The following is a 26,680-nucleotide window of genomic DNA, read 5'->3' on the forward strand; positions in this document are numbered from 1 at the left end:
CAAGAAAATACAGAAAAATCTTTAAATGAGAAGGTGTGTCCAAACTTTTGGTCTGTATTGTACAATAAATCAACAATATTTGAATATTAGCTCATGTCACAATATCACAATATAAATGTCTGGTTTGATGTTTCCAAAATCTACTGCAAATTAGTCTCATAAATGTAGATTAATTCCTTAGTTGTCATTTAAGAAACTGGAGATCTCCTTTGCTTTTTGTATATCTCCTTGTCTGGTATACCTTCTAATGTGCCATTCTAAACCCTTTTTGCACCCTAAACCAGTGAATGACCGGGGGCTACATGAATAACCTCGTTTGTACAACTCGATTCCATCCTCATACTGTCTGAATTTAGATTTAAATTCTCCATATCGGTACCAAAGGTTTGCTTTGCTTTTTTCAGACATGTTGGGAACCTGATTCTCTAATCTTTTATAAATGAATTCCTGTAATTCTGTTTGCCCTCTTTCTCCATACAAATGAGCCATTCTAAGCCTAGAAAACACCGATGATGGTTGTAGCTCTATTGCACGTGCATAATAATTCATTGCCTTCGATAGTATGTTTTCTCTCTCCTGTCCTATCAATGTGTTGGTCTTTAGCATATTAAAATAAATGTCTCCAAAATCTGACAGTAGAAGATGGTAGTCTGGAGTCAACATCTCTCCACGGTTTAGGATACGTATAGCCCTTTCCGGATTTGTCTTTTTATAAGTTATAGCTAGTTTTCTCAGGATTGCCGGGTTGCAACAATTTGGAAGATCATTTTCAACCAGAGTAAGACCCCTACTCATTTCACCTGTATCTATAAGGGTAATATGCAACTCCACTACAGCCTCCCAGTTTTCAGGGTCTTTCTGCACTATTTGTTCCAAAAGTGAAATTGCATCATGCCCTACGTCAAGATCCCTTGTGTGCCAAAAATTAGCACTTATGGAAAATGCCAACCCAATGTGAAGGCTCTCATCATTCGGGGACATCTCCAACGCTCTTTCAAAGCATCTTGTGGCATGGACTCCATTTCGTTGGCCTGATGCCCAATAGGACCATCCTTTTTCTGCGTACATCTCTGCAGTCTCCACAGAATATTCACTGCCTTGTATATTGGCACAAATTTCTCTTATCCTATTAAGATAAACATCCATTTTACAGAAGTCATCCAAATGGTAATAAATCCAGGCATAATTACCATAGGTGGCCAGTATGTGTCGGTCAACAGTTGAGGGAAAGTCTCTCCTTATTATATTTTCTGCGTTTCTAAGGCTTTCAAGAGCATCTTTGCTTCTATCTTGTTTTTGCAAAATAAAAGCTTTAAAATTATAAAGAATAGAATGATTCCGGTAGTGAGTATAGTTAATTTTCATTTCTACATTTGTAAGGATGTGAAGACAATTAAGTTTATCCTCAATTTCGAAATCCCAGGTAAATTGGCACTGAAGCTGGTTCAATATTTCCTCCATTTTATTATGAAGACTGAAAAAAAATGAGAAAAAAAACATAATAATAAGTCCTATTTATTTTATATACCAAGGAAATGTGCTACAAATATTAATACAATCAGAGCAAAAGTGTGCAAAGTGCTTGTCTTAAACTGACAGAGGCTTTTAAAATGATCTGAACTTAAACAACACTAAAAAAGACCCACCTACTATATACAACAACTTTAATGGAAAAATATTGAAAAAGGGGGAGCTTTTAACCCCTTTAACCCCGAGGGTGGTTTGCACGTTAATGACCAGGTAAATTTTTACAATTCTGACCACTGTCACTTTATGAGGTAATAACTCTGGAACGCTTCAACGGATCCCCCTGATTCTGAGAAAGTTTTTTCGTGACATATTGTACTTCATGATAATGGTAAAATTTCTTCGATATGACTTGCATTTATTTGTGAAAAAATCAGAAATTTGGTGAAAATTTTGAAAATTTTGCAATTTTCAAAATTTCAATTTTTATGGCCTTAAATCCAAGAGATACAGTACAGACCAAAAATTTGGACACACCTTCTCATTTAAAGATTTTTCTGTATTTTCATGACTTTGAAAATTGTACATTCACACTGAAGGCATCAAAACTATGAATTAACACATGTGGAATTATATACTTAACAAAAAAGTGTGAAACAACTGAAAATATGTCTTATATTCTTGGTTCTTCAAAGTAGCCACCTTTTGCTTTGATGACTGCTTTGGACACTCTTGGCATTCTCTTGATGAGCTTCAAGAGGTAGTTGACGCGCCCCCTGGGACATATTCCTTTTTGAGGGGAATACCCGGCACCGGATCAGATGGGGGGTTGTAGTCTCCGAGCGGCTGAGACCCGGTCCCGTGCCCAGGGCGTCAAGCTATGTGTTACGTGGCAGTCCTTACTGATGTTATAAGAGTTCTTTTGTGTCGACTACGCCACCCGTTGTAATGCGGTCACTGTGGCCGCCGCTGCAGCAGGGTCCGCTGAGGCTGATGGTGGATGTGCAGCTTGGTGGGATAACCCCCAACGGGAGGGGTATAGCCTCAGAGGGGACAGGCGCAGAGGATGGGGGTTGTGGTGGTGCGGTGCAGCCGGCAATCAAGACAGACTCGGGTTGTGCAGTTAAGGGAGTTTACTTACTGCTGATGTTTCGGTCACTCCAGCTGTTAGTGACCACCCGAGCCGTGCTGCGTCCACCAGGTCCTGGATCCGGCCAACCCCCAAACAAGTCCGGAGCGTGGCCCTGAGCTCTCCCTCTGTCCTTTCTTCAGCCGTCCCCACCAGTGATCCACCTAGGTCCAGCTCCCTCGGGCCTTCTGTTGGGCAACCCTTGGCCTTAGGTTCCCTGACCCTCCATGTGGTATGCCTTCAGGGTGGATGTAGTGGGTGGCCGTGGCAGATGCTGCCCACAGCCTCCGGTCTCTGGCTAGGGATGTTTTTGCCCCCACCAGCTTGGGTTCCGGTACCCTTGTGCTGACTCCTCACCCGGTGCTCTAATTTGGGTTCTTGGGTCCCTTCAGTCTTCCCCCTCTGGGTCTTTCTCTTTCTTTCTCCTCTCTCTCTCTCCAGGGCTGCTGTTTCCTTCTCTCTCCTCTCCAACTGACTTGTTCTCAGCGTCTGACCCTGATCTAAGTTGGTGCCCTCCTTATATATCCCTCTATGTGTGAGCTCAGGTGACCAGCACCCAATGAGCTCCTATCACTACCCAGACTGCTCCCCCTATCTGCCCCTACACTACATGGGATGTACCACCCCCCTCCCACTCCAGCCAGGAACAGGCTCGGTTGTACCTGCACATTTCTAAGTGGGAGTACCGTCGGCCTGCTCCTCTGGAATGGGATGTATGTAGTGCATGCAGTCTATCTGAGCTCAGTTCCACACTCCTTCCTTACCCGGGAGTGGAATATCACACCTCTGGGTTGAGGTGCAATACCCCTGTAGCAGCCGAATCCTCAGGGTGCTACATTCCCCCCTGGTAAATCACAGCACGTCCTCGGGCTGTAAAGACAAAAACACCAAAACATACAAAATTTTTCATATAAACATATAAAACATATAAACATTATATATATATAAAACTTTTTATATAAACATTCTCGTAGACTTCTCTGGTCTCTGGTTCCTCCTCCGGACACTGTGCAACGTGTGTCCGGGAAAAGTGCGACAGTCTCTTAGAAAAATCTGGTTTTCTTATAAAACCGGTAGGGGGCGCTTTAGGACGCGCAACTATTTACAGGGGAATTTGGCCGTTCTCAGTCCCCGGCCAAGTAAAGGGAAAGGGATGGCTGCTCACAGTCCTCAGCCTGGTTTGGGTAGGGGACACACGGGTTAAACTGTTCACTGGTCCCAACGGGGACTAAACTTTAAAGCAGCCACGGTTACTTGGGTACCCCGACAGGTAACTATATACAGTCCTTTGTACTATCTCAGTCATAGTACCTTCTAGCCTTGAACCCGTTTGGGTCTTCTGGCTCCTCCTCCCTACACCGCAACTCCTCCTCTGTCAGGCGATGCACGTGGAGGGCGTAAGGTCCCTTGGCACACTTGTGCCGGGTGAACGTTACCTCGTCACCGACGTAGAGGTCACGGCCTTTGTGACCCTCTGGCAGGTGGGACTCGACGTCCCGTCGGGTAACGAAGACGTCACCCATGGTGTTCCGGTCCTTTATGAAGCCCCACCCATGCTGCGCATTAAACTTTATTACCGTCCCGATGGTACGGGGACGATTTGCTGCACAGGGGTCCCTTCTGGTCCGACTCTTTTGCTCCGCGCTGCGGGTCTGGGCCCATTGCTCTCTGACCCGCCTCTCCTCCCGTTCTCTCTTAAACTCTGCCAGCTGTTGACGGCAACACTCTGTGCGTTCAGCTGCAGCTGCCCGAGTCTCTCCGGTGAACCCCATCAAATCTTCTCCCGTGGGGTCCCACACGAATTGGGCTTCTTCTAGTGGAGGCGAGACCCGAGTCACGGGCTTTGGAGCCGGAATCAGGGGCTCACACAGGGGACCTAACTTCTTTTGTCGCTCCAGTTCCAAGAATTCTTCGGGCCAGATGAAAGGCCGCCCGTCCGGCCACGCTAGCTGGCTGAAGGGGTCCTCTCCCAGATATGGCACCCTTGGTGTTTCGGGTGCGGGCGCGATGGTGGGGGCGCCCAGGTTACCCAGGCCTTGCGGCCAGGCCGGGGGCATCTGGAAGGTAAATGGAACTGTTAACACGGCGGCGCCCTGGGCTACCTGGCCTTGCGACCAGGCCGGAGGCTCCGCGGAGGTAGATGGCTCTGCTGGGGATGCGGCGCCCGGAAACGCTAGGCCCTGCGACCAGGCCGGAGGCTCCTCTTCCTTCGCCACGCTCCGGGTCACGACGCGTGACGTCACCGGGGTCGCGACGGCGGCTTCCGGTCGGGGCCTAGTCGGTGGCGGTGTCATGGCGGTCTCGGGTACGGCCGGGGGACCTTCGGGCTCTGCGACGGGGAGCTGGGGCAGATAAGCGGTCTTCCGGTATGGGGTATAGGCGTCCCCCTTACCTGCTGCCATGCGTCTCGCTCCCTCTTCTGCGCCGTCTCCGGCCTTGGGTCCTCCCGCGTCATCCGCAGAGGCAGTCAGTGTCTTCTTCCAAGGGAGCGGGTTCCGTGGACGGGTTCCAGCTTGCTGGGCCATCTCCCGGCCCCACTCCGCCAGGATCTCCCTCTGCACTCGGGCCATCCTTCCCGCGAGGCCCTCCAGGGCACTCCGCGCGCACTCCCGATCTCGGGGAAGCTGCGCCAGGATCTCCGCTAAGCCTAGCGGGGTTGTTGACTCCAGCAGGCTCCTGACCATCGGGTCGGTGCTGCTCTGCTCTCCTTCCGGCAGGCTCCTGGCCAGCGGGCCGGTGCTGCTCTGCCCTCCTTCCTCGGTCTCTAGCAGACTCCTGGCCAGCGGGCCGGTGCTGTTCTGCTTTCTTTCCATCTCCGGGTGAGCTCCTCCGCTACTCCTTGTTAGACTTCTTGCCTCCGGGTGCGCTCGCTCCAGACTGCTCCAAGCGACACCCATCTTTTCTCTTCTCTTTCGTCTCCTCCCACTTCGAGGGCGGTCCCGGGGCAACTCGGTGACTGTCAGCTCCAGGGGGAGTTCTTTCACGCTGACAGACACCTCCAGCATCACAGTCTCCGTTGGTGGGGGCGGTTTCCACTTTTGGCGCCATTTTCTGTCCCGGCCCACGATGGGATGTGGCCTCTTGCCCTCCTTTGGCACGCCCATAATGGCGTCCGCTGCTCTTCCAAGGCGGGAAATCTGCGGTTTTGGCGGGAAGCGTCGCCCAGTGGCGGGAAACTCTGCAGATGGCGGGAACAAGCTGGAAATGGCGGACAATCGGCGGGAAACGACTGGTGATGGAGTCCGATGGCGTGGACCCTCCGGAACCGGCGGGAGACTTCTTTCTGAGGTAAACTTGCACTTTTCTTCAGGCACGCAGTACCCGGGTGTTGCGGGCACGTAATCCTGCCGACTACGCCAAAGTTGACGCGCCCCCTGGGACATATTCCTTTTTGAGGGGAATACCCGGCACCGGATCAGATGGGGGGTTGTAGTCTCCGAGCGGCTGAGACCCGGTCCCGTGCCCAGGGCGTCAAGCTATGTGTTATGTGGCAGTCCTTACTGATGTTATAAGAGTTCTTTTGTGTCGACTACGCCACCCGTTGTAATGCGGTCACTGTGGCCGCCGCTGCAGCAGGGTCCGCTGAGGCTGATGGTGGATGTGCAGCTTGGTGGGATAACCCCCAACGGGAGGGGTATAGCCTCAGAGGGGACAGGCGCAGAGGATGGGGGTTGTGGTGGTGCGGTGCAGCCGGCAATCAAGACAGACTCGGGTTGTGCAGTTAAGGGAGTTTACTTACTGCTGATGTTTCGGTCACTCCAGCTGTTAGTGACCACCCGAGCCGTGCTGCGTCCACCAGGTCCTGGATCCGGCCAACCTCCAAACAAGTCCGGAGCGTGGCCCTGAGCTCTCCCTCTGTCCTTTCTTCAGCCGTCCCCACCAGTGATCCACCTAGGTCCAGCTCCCTCGGGCCTTCTGTTGGGCAACCCTTGGCCTTAGGTTCCCTGACCCTCCATGTGGTATGCCTTCAGGGTGGATGTAGTGGGTGGCCGTGGCAGATGCTGCCCACAGCCTCCGGTCTCTGGCTAGGGATGTTTTTGCCCCCACCAGCTTGGGTTCCGGTACCCTTGTGCTGACTCCTCACCCGGTGCTCTAATTTGGGTTCTTGGGTCCCTTCAGTCTTCCCCCTCTGGGTCTTTCTCTTTCTTTCTCCTCTCTCTCTCTCCAGGGCTGCTGTTTCCTTCTCTCTCCTCTCCAACTGACTTGTTCTCAGCGTCTGACCCTGATCTAAGTTGGTGCCCTCCTTATATATCCCTCTATGTGTGAGCTCAGGTGACCAGCACCCAATGAGCTCCTATCACTACCCAGACTGCTCCCCCCTATCTGCCCCTACACTACATGGGATGTACCACCCCCCTCCCACTCCAGCCAGGAACAGGCTCGGTTGTACCTGCACATTTCTAAGTGGGAGTACCGTCGGCCTGCTCCTCTGGAATGGGATGTATGTAGTGCATGCAGTCTATCTGAGCTCAGTTCCACACTCCTTCCTTACCCGGGAGTGGAATATCACACCTCTGGGTTGAGGTGTAATACCCCTGTAGCAGCCGAATCCTCAGGGTGCTACATAGTCACCGGAAATGGTTTTCTCTTCACAGGTGTGGGCTGTTAGGTTTAATAAGTGGGATTTCTTGCCTTATAAATGAGGTTGGGACCATCAGTTGTGTTGTGCAGAAGTCAGGTGGATACACAGCTGATAGTCCTACTGAATAGACTGTTAGAATTTGTATTATGGCAGCTAAGTAAAGAAAAACGAGGGGCCATCATTACTTTAAGAAATGAAGGTCAGTCAGTCCGAAAAATTGGGCAAACTTTGAATGTGTCCCCAAGTGCAGTTGCAAAAACCATTAAGCGCTACAAAGAAACTGGCCCACATGAGGACCGCCCCAGGAAAGGAAGACCAAGAGTCACCTCTGCTTCTGAGGATAAGTTTATCCGAGTCACCAGCCTCAGAAATCGCAGGTTAACAGCAGCTCAGATTAGAGACCAGGTCAATGCCACACAGAGTTCTAGCAGCAGACACATCTCTGCAACAACTGATAAGAGAAGACTTTGTGCAGCAGGCTTTCATGGTAAAATAGCTGCTAGGAAACCACTGCTAAGGACAGGCAACAAGCAGAAGAGACTTCTTTGGGCTAAAGAACACAAGGAATGGACATTAGACCAGTGGAAATCTGTGCTTTGGTCTGATGAGTCCAAATTTGAGATCTTTGGTTCCAACCATCGTGTCTTTGTGTGACGCAGAAAAGGTGAACGGATGGACTCTACATGCCTGGTTCCCACCGTGAAGCATGGAGGAGGAGGTGTGATGGTGTGGTGGTGCTTTGCTGGAGACAGTGTTGGGGAATTATTCAAAATTGAAGGCATACTGAACCAGCATGGCTACCACATCATCTTGCAGCGGCATATTATTCCATCCAGTTTGCGTTTAGTTGGACCATCATTTATTTTTCAACAGGACAATGACCCCAAACACACCTCCAGGCTGTGTAAAGGCTATTTGACCAAGAAGGAGAGTGATGGGGTGCTATGCCAGATGACCTGGCCTCCACAGTCACCAGACCTGAACCCAATCGAGATGGTTTGGGGTGAGCTGGACCGCAGAGTGAAGGCAAAAGGGCCAACAAGTGCTAAGCATCTCTGGGAACTCCTTCAAGATTGTTGGAAGACCATTTCCGGTGACTACCTCTTGAAGGTCATCAAGAGAATGCCAAGAGTGTGCAAAGCAGTCATCAAAGCAAAAGGTGGCTACTTTGAAGAACCCAGAATATAAGACATATTTTCAGTTGTTTCACACTTTTTTGTTAAGTATATAATTCCACATGTGTTAATTCATACTTTTGATGCCTTCAGTGTGAATGTACAATTTTCATAGTCATGAAAATACAGAAAAATCTTTAAATGAGAAGGGGTGTCCAAACTTTTGGTCTGTACTGTATGTCACACAAAATAGTTAATAAATAACATTTCCCACATGTCTACTTTACATCAACACAATTTTGAAACCAAAATTTTTTTTTGTTAGGAAGTTATAACGGTTAAAAGTTGACCAGCGATTTCTCATCTGCCTTTTTTGACAGAAAAACTGCACCCCTCAAGGTGCTCAAAACCACATTCAAGAAGTTTATTAACCTTTCAGGTGCTTCACAGGAATTTTTGGAATGTGGAAAAAAAAAATGAACATTTAACTTTTTTCACAAAAATGTTACTTTAGACCCCAATTTTTTTATTTCCGCAAGGGTATCAGGAAAAAATGTACCCCAAAATTTGTTGTGCAATTCCTCCTGAGCACACCGATACCCCATACATGGGGGAAAACAACTTTTTGGGCGCACGGCAGGGTTCAGAAGGGAAGGAGCGCCATTTTACTTTTTGAATGTAAAATTTGCTTGAATAATTAGCGGATGTGCCCTGATGTGCCTAAACAGTGGAAAGCCCCCACAAGTGACACCATTTTGGAAACTAGACCCCTCAGGGAACTTATCTAAATGTGTGGTGAGCACATTGAACCCCCAGGTGCTTTACAGAAGTTTATAACATTGAGCCATAAAAATACAATTTTCACATTTTCCAACAAAAATATTTTTCAGCCTCCAATTTTGCATTTTCATAAGGGTAACAGGAGAAATTGTACCATGCAATTTGTTGTGCAATTTCTCCTGAGTAAGCCAATACCCCATATGTGGGGGAAAACCACTGTTTGGGCGCACGGCAGGGTTGGGAAGGGAAGGAGCACCATTCTACTTTTTGAATGTAAAATTTGCTTGAATAATTAGCGGACGCCATGTGGCATTTGGAGAGCCCCTGATGTGCCTAAACAGTGGAAACCCACCGCAAGTGACCCCATTTTGGAAACTACACCCCTCAAGGATTTTATCAAGTGGTAAAGTAAACATGTTGAATCCAGCGGTACAACACAGAATTTGATAACATTAGGTCATCATATTGAATATGTTATCATTAGTCTTGAGCTCGAGTGCTCAATACTTGAGTTTTCATCGGGTACTCAGGTATGCACCGAGTATCGCGTGTGCTCTAGTGACATGCTCGAGTCCCCGCCCGCATGTTTCACGGTTATTAGACAGCGAAAAAAAACCATGCTGGGATCACTCATGCATGACAGACAATCCCCGCTAGTTTTTTTTAGCTGTATAACAGCTGCAAAACATATGGGGAGGAGACTCGAGCATGTCACTCGAGCACCCGCGATACTCGGTGCATACCCGAGCACCTGATGCAAACTCAAGTAGCGAGCACTTGCGCTCAACACTAGTCGCCATATCGTCGTCTTTTTTTTTTTACTTTTGAAAAAATCCCAACCCCAACATAACCCTAACCCCAACCCCAACCCTAGCCCAACCATAACCCTAGCCAAACCCTAACCTTAACCATAGCACAACCCTAACCCTAGCCCAACTGTAACCCTAGCCCAATCCTAACCCTAGCACAACCTTAACCCTAGAGTTTATTTTTTACGCCGTTCCTCGTGTGCTATAAGTGATTAGACGACTTTATTCTTCGGGTCGGTGCGATAACAGCGATACCAGATTTATATCGGGTTTTTATGATTGACAGCTGTCACACACTAAAAGACGCTTTTTTTTTTTGCAAAGACTAGTTTTTGCATCACCATATTTGGAGAGCTATAATTTTTCTATATTTCGGCCGACAGAGTCATGTGATGGCTTGTTTTTTGCAGGATGAGTTGCCGTTTTTATTGGTACCATTTTCGGGCACATGACATTTTTTGATTGCTTTCTATTCCGATTTTTGGGAAGTAGAATAATCAAAAACCAACAATTTCGGAATTGTTTTTTTTTTTTTTTTTTATGCCGTTCCGTGTATGGTAAAATTGATAAATACTACATTTATATCTTTTTTATGTTTTGGCACTTTTACACAATAAAAACTATTTTATAGAAAAAATAATATTTTTGCATCGCTTTATTCTGAGAGCTATAACTTTTTTATTTTTTGGTTGATGGAGCTGTATGGCAGCTTGTTTTTTGCGGGATAAGATAACGTTTTCAGTGGTAGCATTTTTATTTGCATTCGTCTTTTTGATCGCGCTTTATTGCATTTTGTGTTTGGCGGTATGATGATAAAGCATAGTTTTTTGCATGTTTTTTTTTTTTTTTTTTACTGTGTTTACTAAAGGGGTTAACTAGTGGGACAGTTTTATAGGTCAGGTCATTCTGGATGCGACGATACCACATATGTGTACTTTTATTGTTTGTTTTTTTCATAATAATATTTATTTATAGGTACAGTATATTTTTATTTTTTTGGATTATTTTTTTTCATTTTTTTAAAATATTTTTAGAATTATTTATTTTTTTCACTTTCTGACACTTTTGGAACTTTTACACTTTGTCCCACTATGGGACTTTCACTTTTTACAGTCTGATCGGCTGTATAGCATAGGGATGGAGCACTATCCCTGTGCTATACAGCCTGTCAGCGCTGCACAGGGAGAAGTTACTTTGGTCATGCACTGCGCATGATCGAAGTAAATTCTTGCTGTCTGGTGACCTGGATGTTGTCATGACGACATCCGGGTCACCATGACAACCACCGGGATCCGGCACAGACATCGCGGGACACCGGAGAGGAGATAAGGCGCTTACCTCCTCTGGCCGCCGGAACGCTGCGATCGACTTTGATTGCAGCATTTCAGGGGTTAATGTGCTGGGAGCGGTGCGGGACAGCTCTTTGCACATAGCACCGGGTGTCAGCTGTGACAATCAGCTGACACCCGGCGCCGATTGCCCCGCACCCCTTGTGTGCGGGCGCGATCACAGTATGAAGTAATAGTACGTCCCTGGCCCAATAGGCCCAGGGCACAAGGACGTACTATTACCACATATGTCAGAAAAGGGTTAAATAAGCAAGCAGGATTAGATCACAGGCATGAGCAATAGGGATACTGGCCTTAATTTCAGCCTAGTGGTTACTCTACCTTGTCGCAGAGGTTGGCACCCTAGGAAGCTATATGGCGCCCCTGTTCAACGTCAGCTTACTCTCACTGACCCTATTAGACCCTGCAAAAAGAAGATACCACCGTGAACAACAAACAGATATATGTGAACTTAAGAGACCATAAACATATAATACAGAAATACTTGTGTCAAATAAACTATATAAATGTCAAACCTATCTCATAAGTTATTCAAATAGGGCAGTGCACATACATCACATCACATAAATAGCGAACAACAAGGACATTGTTGAATAAGAAAAGGAAAAAAGTAGTGTCTAGTTTGCCATATATGATATGTCACAGAAACGGACAACTGGGATACTGACCCTAATTTATGGCCTAATAATATCGCTACCTTGCCGCGGAGGTTGGCCCCCTAAAGAACGATATTGTACCCCCGCTCGCCCTTTAGTGACCCTATTAGACCCTAAAAAAGTTTGAATAGTTTTATATAGTGTCCTTGACACGAGTAGTTATGTATTTATATGTTTATGGTCTCTTAAGGTCACATATATCTGTTTGTTGTTCACGGTGTTTTCTTTTTGCAGGGTCTATTAGGGTCAGTAAGGGTAAGTCGACGTTGAGCGGGGGCGCCCATCGCTTCCTAGGGTGCCATCCTCCGCGGCAAGGTAGGGTAGCCACTAGGCCGAAATTAGGGCCAGTATCCCCATTGCTCATGTCTGTGACCTAATCCTGCTTGATTATTTAAAAGCTCCCCTTTTTTAAATATTTTTCTATTAAAGTTGTACTGTATATAGTAGGTGTGTCTTTTTTAGCATTGTTGATTAATTGGGACCTGTTAAGTTATTTTTATTTTTGTGTTTTTTTATGATCTGAACGTGGCCTAAGGGACAACACAGTTTTAGCATGATATTTGATAGAGCAGGTTACAATTTTTATATGGACACCTAAAACGTCCTGTGTACATATAGTATGAAAAAGCTAAAAAAATATGTAGAATTCTTTAGAGAAATATATTTTTTTCAAATGTAAATGGTATTAGTGTTATGTTCTGCTACCAGAGCTAAGGAAAGAGAGGAGATCTGTCCCTACGATAGAACTCAGCTTAATCCCTACGATGTAACAGGGGACCCAGGGGCGGACACAGACTGTAGTGGGCCCCTGTGCAAGAAATTTTGGGGGGCCCCCCCTGCCCTTCATAAGGCAACAAAGTTATGTAAACATAACCCCCCATGTGCATCTCTCACCCCCCCATGTGCAGCTCTCATCCCACCCATGTGCAGCTCTCACCCCCCGTGCATCTCTCATCCCCCCCATGTGCATCTCTCATCCCCCCCATGTGCATCTCTCATCCCCCCCATGTGCATCTCTCACCCCCCCATGTGCATCTCTCACCCCCCCCATGTGCATCTCTCACCCCCCCATGTGCATCTCTCACCCCCCCATGTGCATCTCTCACCCCCCCAATGTGCATCTCTCACCCCCCCAATGTGCATCTCTCATCCCCCCCATGTGCATCTCTCACCCCCCCATGTGCATCTCTCACCCCCCCATGTGCATCTCTCACCCCCCCATGTGCATCTCTCACCCCCCCATGTGCATCTCTCACCCCCCCCATGTGCATCTCTCATCCCCCCCGTGCATCTCTGATTCCCCCCACTCCTAGTTAATTAATTGTATTTAAAAAAAATAAAACTTGTTATACTTACCCCCATGCAATCCCTGCAGAATCCTGGCGCTCGTCCACGTCGCTGCCACCAGGTTCTCCTGACGTTCGGCCATGTGACGGCGCCACATACATAGCCATCAGCTTTTGTTTTGGCCAAAAGATTTTTAAAGCCGCCACCACGATAAGGTAGACTCTTCTGGGCGGGCCCTACTCTAACCTATTAAAATTTTCTTAAAATATCCAATATTCTTTTTAGATATATTTTTATTTAGTTTTCTTTAAGGGAATGTGTCATATACATTTTTTTTTTAAATGACCAATAATACCACATACAGGGAATACCGCAACACCATGACCAGACCACATATTACCACAACATAGTGACCGAATAATACCACACAGAAGAGAGAAAAACTGCCACACCATGACCAGACCACATATTACCACTACATTACTAATATTACCACCACATTACTAATATTACCATAAGTGTCATTATACACGGGAGCTCTATACATGGTATGTATAACGTAAGTGTCCAGGTAATCTAGTGATCACCAGTGAAATTATACACAGGAGCTCTGTATATAGTGTCAGTGTACAGGTAATACAGTGACATTATACACAGGAGCTCTGTATATAGTGTACAGGTAATACAGTGATCATCAGTGACATTATACACAGGAGCTCTGTATATAGTGTCAGTGTACAGGTAATACAGGGATCACCAGTGACATTATACACAGGAGCTCTGTATATAGTGTCAGTGTACAGATAATACAGTGATCACCAGTGAAATTATACACAGGAGCTCTGTATATAGTGTCAGTGTACAGGTAATACAGTGATCACCAGTGACATTATACACAGGAGCTCTGTATATAGTGTCAGTGTACAGGTAATACAGTGATCACCAGTGACATTATACACAGTGTACATGTAATAGACTGACTCACCGGTGACGTCTCTAGGTGAAGTCCTTCATCTTCGCTTTTCTCCTTCATCCAGCACAGACCGCCATCACGTCTTCCAGCCAGGACTCGTCTCTGCATAAAATAACACAGTTATCTAGAGCACATTCCCCAACTTCTACATTACGCAGCTGAATACAGACGTGCATCCACCATCAATATATGGTTAGTTATTAGGCAACCTACCATTCCAAATATAAATTGTAATCCACCACTGTGCCCCCATTAACTGTAAATAGGCACTTAATATATAATTTAATTAGAACCTCTACTCTTTCCGCCAATTTGTTACCAGTCACACTCCTGCATCCGCAACGCCCCCTACTCTATACTTCCTGCTCCCCGCATTCAATATTTACATGCACCCCCTGCCCCAATTCATTATATCATGTCCGTGCTCTCCCCACCCCATCATCATTTATCATTTACTCTCCCCCACCCCACATTCGTTATGTGCAGCTCATTATCCCCCTACTCCCAATTCCCCCATGTGCAGCTCTCATCCCCCTCCATGTGCCCCTCTCTCACCCCCTCCCCCCCACATGTGCCCCTCTCTCATCCCCCTCCACCACATGTGCACCTCTCTCATCTCCCCCCACATGTGCATCTCCCATCTCCCCCCCACACATGTGCATCTCCCATCTCCCCCCCACACATGTGCATCTCCCATCTCCCCCCCCACACATGTGCATCTCCCATCTCCCCCCCACACATGTGCATCTCCCATCTCCCCCCCACACATGTGCATCTCCCATCTCCCCCCCCCACATGTGCATCTCCCATCCCCCCACCCACATGTGCATCTCCCATCCCCCCCCCACATGTGCATCTCCCATCCCCCCCCACATGTGCATCTCCCATCCCCCCCCCACACACATGTGCATCTCCCATCCCCCCCACACACACATGTGCATCTCCCATCTCCCCCCCTACACACATGTGCATCTCCCATCTCCCCCCCCTACACACATGTGCATCTCCCATCTCCCCCCCCCCACACACATGTGCATCTCCCATCTCCCCCCACATACATGTGCATCTCCCATCTCCCCCCCCACACACATGTGCATCTCCCATCTCCCCCCCCACACACGTGCATCTCCCATCTCCCCCCCCACACACATGTGCATCTCCCATCTCCCCCCCCCACACACATGTGCATCTCCCATCTCCCCCCCCACACACACACACACATGTGCATCTCCCATCTCCCCCCCCCACACACATGTGCATCTCCCATCTCCCCCCCACACACATGTGCATCTCCCATCTCCCCCCCCACACACGTGCATCTCCCATCTCCCCCCCCCACACACATGTGCATCTCCCATCTCCCCCCCCACACACATGTGCATCTCCCATCTCCCCCCCCCCACACACATGTGCATCTCCCATCTCCCCCCCCACACACACACACATGTGCATCTCCCATCTCCCCCCCCACACACACACACATACATACACACACACACACACACATGTGCTTCTCCCATCTCTCCACTCCTAGTTAATTGTATTTTAAAAAAAATAAAACTTGTTATACTTACCCCCATGCGATCCCTGCAGAATCCTGGCGCTCGTCCAAATCGCTGACAGCAGGTTCTCCTGACTTCCGGCCATGTGACGGCACCGTCACATGACCGGAAGTCAGGGGAATCATGAAGGCGCTGCTGCAACAGCGCAGCTCAGCGCTGAAATGTCCCGGACCCGGCGCATAGCATGGGGCCGGGGGCCCCATGAGGAGAGAGACGCACAAGAGGGGGGCCCCCGAGGGGGCCCCTACCGGCCGGGCCCCATACTAGAGTCAGGGCAGTCATGCCCTGATGGCGGCCCTGCTGGAGGCTGGAGGGGCCCCCTCTCCCTCGGGGCCCCCGTTCAATGAACCGGCTGCACGGGCGGTAGTTCCGCCCCTGAGGGGACCTGATCCTGCGATCAGACCTGCTAAAGTCCTAAGCTAGTCTGTACGGAGACCTATAGATGTGGGGAGGGAATCCCTACAAGTACTAAGGACTGGGAGGAATATGGGACACCTCCTAACAGAAATAGTAGCAGACAGACGAACAAACAAAATATATAGAACATAGAGGTCAGTAGACCAAGCAAACTAACAGAGTTAGATACAGAGCACAGGCTAGCTAGAAAGTAGAAATACAATGAAGTCCAGCAAAGCCAGAAGGGCGGAGCAGGATTAAATAGGCCAACAAGGTCATGTGACCAGCAAAGGAAAAAAAAACCTAACAGCAAGGTTCTAACAGTACCCCCCCCTCTAAGAGGATCCTCCGGATCCCCTAGGACCAGGCTTATCAGGAAATCTCCTGTGAAACGCTCTGATAAGTCTGGACGCGGAAACATCATCTGACCTCACCCAAGAGTTATCCTCGGGTCCGAAACCTTTCCAGGCCACAAGATACTGCAAACTACCTCTATACCGTCTAGAGTCAAGTATGCGAGAAATTTCATATTCCCCGTCCTCCACCACCGGAGGAACAGAGGCAGAGGCGTCACCATCCGACACAACAGCATTTTTTAACAGAGAGACATGAAAGACCGGATTAATTCTCCAGGAGGTAGGAACCTCCAACCTAACAGCAGATTGGTTGACAACCTGAAGCACCTTAAAGGGCCCTACAAACTTGGGACCCAATTTCTTAGAAGGAATCCTCAACCGCAGATTCCTAGAGAACAACCAAACCATGTCACCAACAGCGAACAAAACCTCCTGTCGTTTCCTATCAAAGTAGTCTTTAGATTTTCTGTTGGCCTCCTGAAGATTACCACGCACATCCGTCCAAACTCTTTCCAAATCACCGGAAAAATTCTCCTCCTCAGGCACGGCAGATCCCAACTTGGAGAACGACCCAAACGACGGATGTCTCCCAGAACAACAAAAAAAAGGTGAACAACCAGCAGAAGAAGATGTATGATTGTTCAGAGCAAATTCGGCAAGTGACAGAAACTCAGACCACCCCTCTTGATTGTCTGCCACAAAACAACGCAAGAACTGCTCAACATCCTGGTTTTTCCTTTCTGTCTGGCCATTAGATTCAGGATGATATCCGGACGAAAACGACAAATGAATTCCCAACCTGTCACAAAAGGCACGCCAAAAACGAGCCACGAACTGAGGACCCCTATCAGAAACAATGTCAGTAGGAACGCCATGAAGTCTGACAATTTCCTTGACAAAGGCCTTAGCGAGAGTTTTAGCGCAGGGCAGTTTGACGAAGGGAACCAAGTGACACATCTTGCTAAAACGGTCCACGACCACCCAGATGACAGTAAAACCCTCAGAGGGGGGAAGGTCAGTTATAAAGTCCATAGCCAAATGTGTCCAAGGAGCACTGGGGACCTCCAAAGGACAAAGCAACCCTGCAGCAGGAGTATGTGAGGACTTAGATCTAGCACATATAGTACATTGGCGCACCCACTTAATGACTTCCTTCTGCCATCCAGGCCACCAAAAACTGCGACCCACCAGTCTCTTGGTCTCAGAGATTCCGGGATGACCTGCCAACCGAGATTCGTGACACTCAACAAACAAATCTCTCCTAAAGGTCCCAGGCACAAACAACCTCCCATGAGGAGTGTTAGATGGGGCATTCTCCTGAGCTTTAAGAATCTCATCTTCCAAAACGGAGTCTAAAGCAGCTATCACAACACCTTCTTGTAAAATGTTTTCCTCTTTCTCAGCACCGACTATGGGAGAAAAACTGCGAGACAAGGCATCCGCCTTAACATTCTTAGTACCAGGGATGTAAGTAACGGAGAAATTAAACCGCGAGAAAAACAGTGCCCACCTAGCCTGACGGGCATTCAGGCGCTTGGCAGCATCAAGATATATCAGATTTTTATGATCCGTAAGAACCTGAACGGGAAATTCCGCACCTTCCAAGAAGTGGCGCCAGTGTTCAAATGCGAGTTTAATAGCCAATAATTCCCGATTACCAATATCGTAATTCAATTCAGTCTCTGAAAATTTTTTTGAAAAAAAGGCACAGGGATGTAATCCATCCCCGTTATCCTGAGACAATACTGCGCCAACCCCCACAGAGGAAGCATCAACCTCAACCAAAAACGGCCTAGTAACATCAGGCTGCATAAGGATGGGAGCAGAGGTGAACCTCTCCTTGAGATACACAAAAGCTTCAATGGCCTCAGAAGACCACTGAACCGCATCAGCACCTTTCCTGGTGAGATCAGTCAGAGGTTTGACAATACTAGAAAAATTTTTTATGAATTTTCTATAGTAATTGGCGAAACCCAAAAACCTCTGTATCGATTTCAAACCAATAGGCCTAGGCCATTCCTGCACAGCCTGAACCTTAACCGGATCCATCTCAAAACCTTTGCTGGAGATAATGTAGCCCAAAAAACTAATTCTCTGTACAGCGAACTCACATTTCTCCAGCTTAGCAAAAAGCGAATTGTCCATTAATAACTGTAATACCTCACGCACGCTCCGCCAATGAGACTCCAGATCTGGCGAATAAATCAAAATGTCATCCAAATACACAACCACATTTTTACCGATCAAAGGTCTAAGGATGTCATTAATCAGATTCTGAAAAAATGCAGGAGCATTAGTAAGACCAAAAGGCATAACCAGATTCTCAAAATGACCCACAGGAGTGTTAAAAGCAGTCTTCCATTCATCACCCTCCTTCATGCGCAACAGATTGTATGCCCCCTTAAGGTCAATTTTAGAGAACCACTTGGCCCCCAATAACTGGTTAAACAGATCAGGAATCAATGGCAGTGGGTAAGGATTGCGTACCGTAATTTTGTTAATCTCACGAAAATCCAAACAAGGACGTAAACCGCCGTCCTTTTTTTTTACAAAAAAAAATCCAACCGCCACAGGAGACTTAGAGGGCCTAATGTGACCGGCGGCCAAACTTGTCTGTATGTATTCCTCCAAAGCCTTCCTCTCAGGAATAGTAAGGTTAAATAAACGACTTTTAGGAAGAGTCGCTCCAGGGACAAATTCAATAGAACAATCATAGTCTCTATGGGGAGGCAAAACCTGCGATTCTTTCTCAGAAAAAACTCTCCAAAAATCCTGAATAGGAACAGGCAATTCTCCCCTATCCAAAGCTGCAATACGCCCGTTACAACACTTGTCATAACATTTATGGCTCCAGGATTTAATTTCACTGGTAGACCAATCCAGTACAGGATTGTGAAATTTTAACCAGGGCAAACCCAATATTACTGGAGAAGGCAAGTTATTCAACACTACCAAATCCAATTTTTCATGGTGAACACCATTAATAGTGAGAGGAAATTCACTGACCTTGAGAGTAATATTCTTCAAAGGGGAGCCATCCACAGAAACCACAGCAATGGGGGATGATAAAGGTTCAGGTTTTAAATTGAGTTTTTCCACGAATCCCCCATCAATTACATTCAGTGTAGACCCGCAATCAACAAACACCCGAAATTCCATTAATTTTTCCTGAGCAATCGTGGAAGCAGCTAAAAATATACCCTTGGAATTTAAACAGGCAATACGGGCGTGACTGACCATTTTTTTTTCTTTCTTCATACGAAGCTCACAGCCTTTAATCAAATGACCAGATTTTCCGCAATAGAAACACAAGCCTTCCGAAAAACGACGGTCTTTTTCTTGAGAGCGAGGTGCCACCGATCCAATCTCCATCGGTTCACCACTGTTAGTACACACATTATCATAACCAGAAACTGACATAGCAGAGGATTTGCTCTCATTAACCCTAGCACGCAGTCTTCTATCCACCCGTATAGCTAATTGCATAGCCTGTTGCAAATCCTCAGGTGTAGGATAAGCAATTAGCAGGTCTTTAACCCTTTCACTGAGCCCAGCAAGAAATAGACTTTTCAGAGCAGAATCGTTCCACCCTGTTTGAGTCGACCAACGACGGAAATGAGTACAATATTTTTCAACATTACCTGATCCTTGTTTTAAACGTCTCAACTCAGTCTCAGCTGATGCGACACGGTCAGGATCATCATATAATAGTCCCAAAGCAGAAAAAAAACTATCCACTGATCTGAAGCATGAATCACTAGGTTGCAAAGAAAAGGCCCACTCCTGAGGCTCTTTGCGCAAAAGTGACATTATGAACCCTACGCGCTGGGATTCATCCCCAGAGGACTTAGGTCTCAAACGAAAATACAATAAGCAAGCATTTTTAAATGAAAAAAATTCTCGGTGTTCACCAAAAAATAAATCCGGCAAACATACCTTAGGCTCCAAGAAATGTGCTCCAGGACAGTTACTCACGTGCTGACGGAGCTCGGCCACCTCCAGAGAGAGTCCCTGCAGGCGATGAACCAAATCCTGAACCGACACCATGATGGAACAGAAAAATCTTTCCTTAGAGAATTTGCTGGCTGGACTTACTGTTATGTTCTGCTACCAGAGCTAAGGAAAGAGAGGAGATCTGTCCCTACGATAGAACTCAGCTTAATCCCTACGATGTAACAGGGGACCTGATCCTGCGATCAGACCTGCTAAAGTCCTAAGCTAGTCTGTACGGAGACCTATAGATGTGGGGAGGGAATCCCTACAAGTACTAAGGACTGGGAGGAATATGAGACACCTCCTAACAGAAATAGTAGCAGACAGACGAACAAACAAAATATATAGAACATAGAGGTCAGTAGACCAAGCAAACTAACAGAGTTAGATACAGAGCACAGGCTAGCTAGAAAGTAGAAATACAATGAAGTCCAGCAAAGCCAGAAGGGCGGAGCAGGATTAAATAGGCCAACAAGGTCATGTGACCAGCAAAGGAAAAAAAAACCTAACAGCAAGGTTCTAACAATTAGAAATTGATACGTGGGTATGGAGCGCCCTCCAAAATAAAAATAATTGGCGTCCTATCGAAATACATGTGCTACATAAGAACCTATTCATAAGGATATCTTTCTAAAACATACACATAAAGTTTGCATGTTGACCCAGAGCAAAGTCACAAATTAGATAACACTAATAATCAGTAACAGAACTGGGAAAGTGGCCTCCAGACTCTGATTATGACCTGACACTTTTTAATTATCTTTTCATCCCACTTGGGAACTTAAAGTGAACTTGTCACCAGGTTTTTCCCATATAGAGTACGGCCACCACCATTACGGCCTTTTTTAACAGCATATTAGAATGCTGTTAAAAGTCTCCAAACCAGTCTGCAGAGCCCAAAAAATAGCTTTTATTATTCTTACAGATGGTGAGGTCCGGTCCGATGGGCGTCTCTGGTCTTGATTAGGCGCCTCCTCTCGTCTTGCGATGCCGTCCTCCTTCTCTGCTTCATGCGGATGACGCGTCCTACGTCATCCATACTGTGTCCGCCAATTTTGCTCCTGTGCAGGCACACTTCTCTGTGCCCTGCCGAGTACAGAGCAAAGTAATGTAGAGCGCATGTGCCGGGAAAGGCCAAAGAGCGCCAGTGACCCGTAGGTAAAGCCGGCACATGCGCACTACGGTGCTTTGCTCTGCCCTCGGCAGGGCAGAGAGAAGTGCGCCTGCACAGGAGTGCAATGGTGGACACTGTGTGGATGATGTAGGAGGCATCATCCGCATGAAGGAGGACGATGATCACAAGACGAGAGGAGGCGTCAGATCAAGACCAGAGACGCCCATTTGACCTGGACTGCCCCATCTGTAAGTATAATAAAAGTTATTTTTTGCAGTATACTGTAGCAAAACCCTAATGGTGGCAGCCATACTTAATATGGGGAAAACCTGGTGACTGGTTCCCTTTAAACTTGCTTTCTTTTCTTTTTTAATACATTTCAATATACCTGTATTTCATTTTAGTATGCTCGGCAGTATTAAAGAGGACCTTTCACCAAATTTTTCACTTTAATCTTGACACATGATGTGTGTGGCTGATGAGCAGAATGAAATGTTTTTGTTTGTATTTATTTTCTCCATTGCGGAGACATTAGCAATCAAAATCTTTGGCACCTAATGAGTTAACTTTAGTTTAGTCCAAGTGAGTGTTTACACTGGGGGCTTGCACTTCTTCTCCCTGTTTGATTCGCTATCTGATAACACCCACTTGGCCTTAACAAAAGTTAACCCATTAAGTGCCAAATACTTTGATTGCTAATATCTCCGCAATGGAAAGGTGAAATGAAAAAAAAGTTGTATTCTGCTCTGCAGTCACTATTACATCGTGTGTCCAGTTCAACATGGAAAATTTGGTGAAAAGTCCAATTTCAGCCATATCAAATGCACATCGGCTGATTCAGTGAAACTAATGATCATTTATTTTGACCTCTTAAGGGGTTGACAGTCTTCACTGTATGACTGATGGCTGTCAATCACTACAAGGACCACCCACTGGAATCCTATGTATACAAACACCAGAATAAAATACAAGTTTATACTGAATATTTTCCTACAAACTTATTTATCATTCTGCTCAGCTTCTCCTCCTCTATACCGTGCCATCCACAGATTGGACTGACTGTACAGTGTGACAAGTTCCCTTTAAACTACTCTGGGTTTTGAACCTACAGCTAGGTGGGAATTATCAGTGGGGTCCCATGGGTCAAATGACCTCTGAATTAGCATTTATCACCTATCCCTTTGCTTTTCCCTACAGGCATTTTTCTTAAAGTGGTTCTCCATTATATTTTTAAACTTTATAAAAGAAGCCAGTGTGTAGAAAGAAAAAAACGAAGATATACTTAACACCACAATCCGCTTTCTGCTACAGCACTGCCGCGATGACAGTCTCACCTGTCCCGGAAGCAATAACGTCACAACCATCAATGACCTGACCATGAAGACCACTGATTGGCTGCAGGGTTGGGTAACCGGAGGTCGGGATCCTCATCCTGTTTACTAGAGACTGTTGGAGCGGCAGTGCTGTATCGAGAAGCATATTTCAGTAATAGATGTGTCTTTTTTTTCCTTTCTTAAAAATATAACAAAGATCCCTTTAAGCAAGAGTTGAGATAAACTAGCACTTAAAAACCTCAAGTACTTATGAGAAATACACTACTGTCATGAATTACATAAAAAGTATTACAGCTGTATAAAAAGTTACAGTGTTTTATATACAGTGGCGACTGGCGACCAAAAGGTTTGCATTTTTTTTACAGTGTGATTACTTCTGTCTGGTTGTTATGATGCCATATAAAGTACCAAATACCTACAGTGAAACGTGGTGGCAATGTCATGGTTTGGGGCTGCTTTTCTGCATCTGCCATTGGCCCTCTGCATAGAATTGATGGAAATATGATTGCTACCATGTACAAGGACATGCTGGAGAATCTAATGCTGCCACATGGTAAAACCAAATTAGGCAAGGGATGGAAATTCCAGCAAGACAATGATCCTATGCACACATCCAATTTAGTCAAAAATTGCTTAGCAAATAAAAATGTTCGCCTGTTGCAATGGCCAAGCCAATCACCAGATTTACACCCTATAGAGCACCTTTGGGATGAGTTAGGGTGATGAGTTGGGGCCCGTACCCATAACAATAAAGATGAATTGTTTGCAGATTTAAAAATGGAATGAAGCAAGATTCCTTAAGATGTCTTTATTACCCGAGTGGCTTCAATGCCCCGTCAGTGTGGTGCAGTAATTAAAGCAAGAGGTTATGCTACAAAACACTAAGTTATGGCATTGTAAACAATGGATTTCACTCTATGTTGTGATCAATAAATAGTAGGTGCAAAAGTTTTGGCTGTCAGTTTTCTTTAACTAAATGACCAGACCAATATTCAAAAGCATTTTGGTTAAAATTAAGGTCTTGAATGATGACAACGTCGTGCACTTTCAGTTCATCACCAAGGAAATGTCATCACGACAACCATACAGAAGTAATTACACTTTTTAAAAAAATGCAAAACTTTTGGTCACCACTGAATTTTAAACTGCTAACACTGACCTACAAAGCCGTCCATAATCTATCTCCTCCATATATCTCCAAAGTAATCCCCCGATACCTTCCAACACACAACTTCCAGTCCTCCCAAGACCTCCTTCTCTGCTCCACATGCATACGTTCTTCACGCAATCGCCTCCAAGACTCCTCCCGAGTGTCTCCCATCCTCTGGAATTCTGTGCCTCAACACGTCCGATTATCCACCACACTCAGAACCTTCAGATGGAACCTGAAAACCCATCTCTTCAAGAAAGCTTACATCCTGAAATGTCCCCCTGACGCCTCACTACCACCGAAGGTGCCGCAACCCCCTACCCTACTGTCTCCTTCCTCATATCTACTGAACTGTAAGCCTGCAAGGGCAGGGCCCTCTACCCTCTGTACCTGTCTGTTATTGTTAGTTGTTTGTTCACCGTAATTTATAATTATATTTATTATGTAACCCCTTCTCATGTACAGTACCATGGAATAAATGGTGCTCTAATAATAATATATTTACAGCTCATATACTTACATGAATTCATCGATCTGTAAGAAATGTTGTAGGCTCCTCAGATCCTTGGAAAGATGACTTTGAATGATGAGGATAACAAGGATGACTCTGGTCCTGGTGTTCAAATTTTAGATAACCTTGTATTTATATCTATATGTAGTCCCTCCTACTTATATTATCAGTTGTCTTTTCATGAGCTAGGTATCATTGAATACACTCTGAAACACAGGCGGTGAAAAGAGCAAAGTGCACATTGATTCCATTCCTTATGTAATTACCTCTTGTTACTTATCCAGTGATGAAGATGAAAGTCACTCGCTTATCTGTTAATGGCATGTTGTTGTGTTTGCCTGTAGATTGCTGTATTTTGGTTTCTATTTCCCGGTGTCTTACTCATGTTATTCCTGAAGTGAAAGCTAACTACGTGAATATATAGATATCGCCCATCACTCAGTTATCACTGAGTCATGTTCAAGTTCATAGACAGCTTCAACCAGGGTCAGACTGGGGTATCTGGAGCCCACAGGAGGAACTGACTCTAGGGGCCCAGGAATTGACTCTAGGGGCCCATCCTACAGCTATATGCAAATATCTGTTAGCCATTATCCCCGTTTTAGTGAAGCATCGACTGTAAAACACAGCCGGCTCCTGCTCATCTACTGTGCACCACTATAACGGGGATGTATAATTACGGTAGTTTGCATTAAAGGACTTATTTGGTTAAAACAAGTTAATACTTGAGGCTATCTGTGTGTAAACCTTCAGCAGTTCAAGCTGCAAATCCAAGAGTCAGCCTTTCTACCATGGATTTCAGTGCAAATACACATCAGAATTTTCCACGTGAAAAATTCTCTGTGGAAACAATTAGTTTGTGTGAACATGACGTCCTTTTCAGGTGCACTCTGCCTGGAATCCGCCTGAAAAAGCACCGGAACGCACTTGCAAAAAATGAACATATTGCACACCAATGTGAAAATGACATTGCTGAGCTCATGTTCAGTTTTTTGTTACTTTTTTTTTAACCAATTAAGGGACCAGAAACTATGAAGCGGCTAAAATAAGTAACATGTTAATTCTTCTGTGTAACATACCTGGCGGCGTCCTTGCATAGTGGTCCATCTCCCACTGTGCAAGAGCGCGCACTTGATCTCCTGTCCAGAATGTCTCTCTGGCTTCCCTCCATGCTGTCTGTTTGTGTCTGTTTCTGCTGCTTAAGGGCGGCGCCCGATCACTTCCTGCTTTTTGTACCTGCTGTGGGTCACACCCCTTGTGCGTCCTCAGCCTATTGCTGTCTGTCACCTGGTATATAGCTCAGCTGCTCCCATCTATCCCTGCCTGAGCATAGTGTTTCATTCAGTGTGTGCTTGCACTCTGAAGGTGCCAGGTCCCGTTCTGTGTTCTCTTGTCTGCCTATCCTGGAGGCTGTATTTCCAGGCCTGTCTGAACACGCTCCTAGCCTGTTCCTCCTGCCTTCTAGGGGCCGATTACCTAGACCCGTTCCTGTATCTTGTCTGACCTGTCTGAACACGCTCCTAGCCTGTTCCTCCTGCCTTCTAGGGGCCGTTTACCTAGACCTGCTCCTGTATCTTGTCTGTCCTGTCTGAACACGCACCTTGCCTGTTCGTCCTGCCTCTCTGGGGGCCGTATTCCCAGACCCGCTCCTGTATTCCGCTGCAGTGTCGGTCTCCTCTGTACACTCAGTTCCAGTCTGAACTCTCTCCTATCCTTTACCTGTTTTGCCTCTATGTCCGTTCCCTTCCTTTTTCTGCAGAGTCTGAACTCGTACCTAACTCCTGCTTGTTGTCTCTGTACTCCCGTTTGTGAGTTTGTGGTCCACTCGCTACTTCTCTGCTAGTACCCTGTGGGTGTCTGGCTCTGCCTTTCCCTTCCTGTCTGTTCCGTGTGAACAGAGCCCTGTCCCCCCTACTCAGCCTAGCCTGCTTCTGCCCGCTGCTCCGGCAGTCCTGTTCTGCCCGCTGCTCCGGCAGTCCTGTCCTGCCCTGCTTCTGCCCGCTGCTCCGGCAGTCCTGTCCTGCCCTGCTTCTGCCCGCTGCTCCGGCAGTCCTGTCCTGCCCTGCTTCTGCCCGCTGCTCCGGCAGTCCTGTCCTGCCCTGCTTCTGCCCGCTGCT

At 46.5% G+C, this 26,680-nt stretch overlaps 1 protein-coding gene across 8 annotated transcripts; it reads right to left on the reverse strand.

The window, feature by feature from the left end:
* Nucleotides 1-24,844, reverse strand: LOC141213726 (interferon-induced protein with tetratricopeptide repeats 5-like). 8 transcript variants are annotated; one of them, XM_073665307.1, is made up of 4 exons: nt 24,573-24,814; nt 14,160-14,249; nt 11,553-11,634; nt 1-1,474 (listed from the first exon to the last, which is right to left on the reverse strand). In XM_073665307.1, exon 4 carries the CDS (start codon nt 1,459-1,461, stop codon nt 178-180), a length of 1,284 nt encoding a protein of 427 aa, XP_073521408.1. In that variant the 5' UTR covers nt 1,462-1,474; nt 11,553-11,634; nt 14,160-14,249; nt 24,573-24,814; the 3' UTR covers nt 1-177. The 8 variants fall into 8 exon arrangements, 7 of the variants coding, with proteins under 7 accessions (XP_073521408.1, XP_073521410.1, XP_073521409.1 ...); XM_073665309.1 differs by lacking the exon at nt 24,573-24,814 and adding an exon at nt 20,437-20,929; XM_073665308.1 differs by lacking the exon at nt 24,573-24,814 and adding an exon at nt 20,398-20,929.
* Between the last annotated feature and the right edge of the window lie 1,836 nt (nt 24,845-26,680).

This window comes from Phyllobates terribilis, unplaced genomic scaffold (assembly GCF_046119375.1).
Source record: "Phyllobates terribilis strain yellow unplaced genomic scaffold, ASM4611937v1 Scaffold_211__1_contigs__length_3443825, whole genome shotgun sequence".
Classification (NCBI taxonomy): Eukaryota; Metazoa; Chordata; class Amphibia; order Anura; family Dendrobatidae; genus Phyllobates; species Phyllobates terribilis.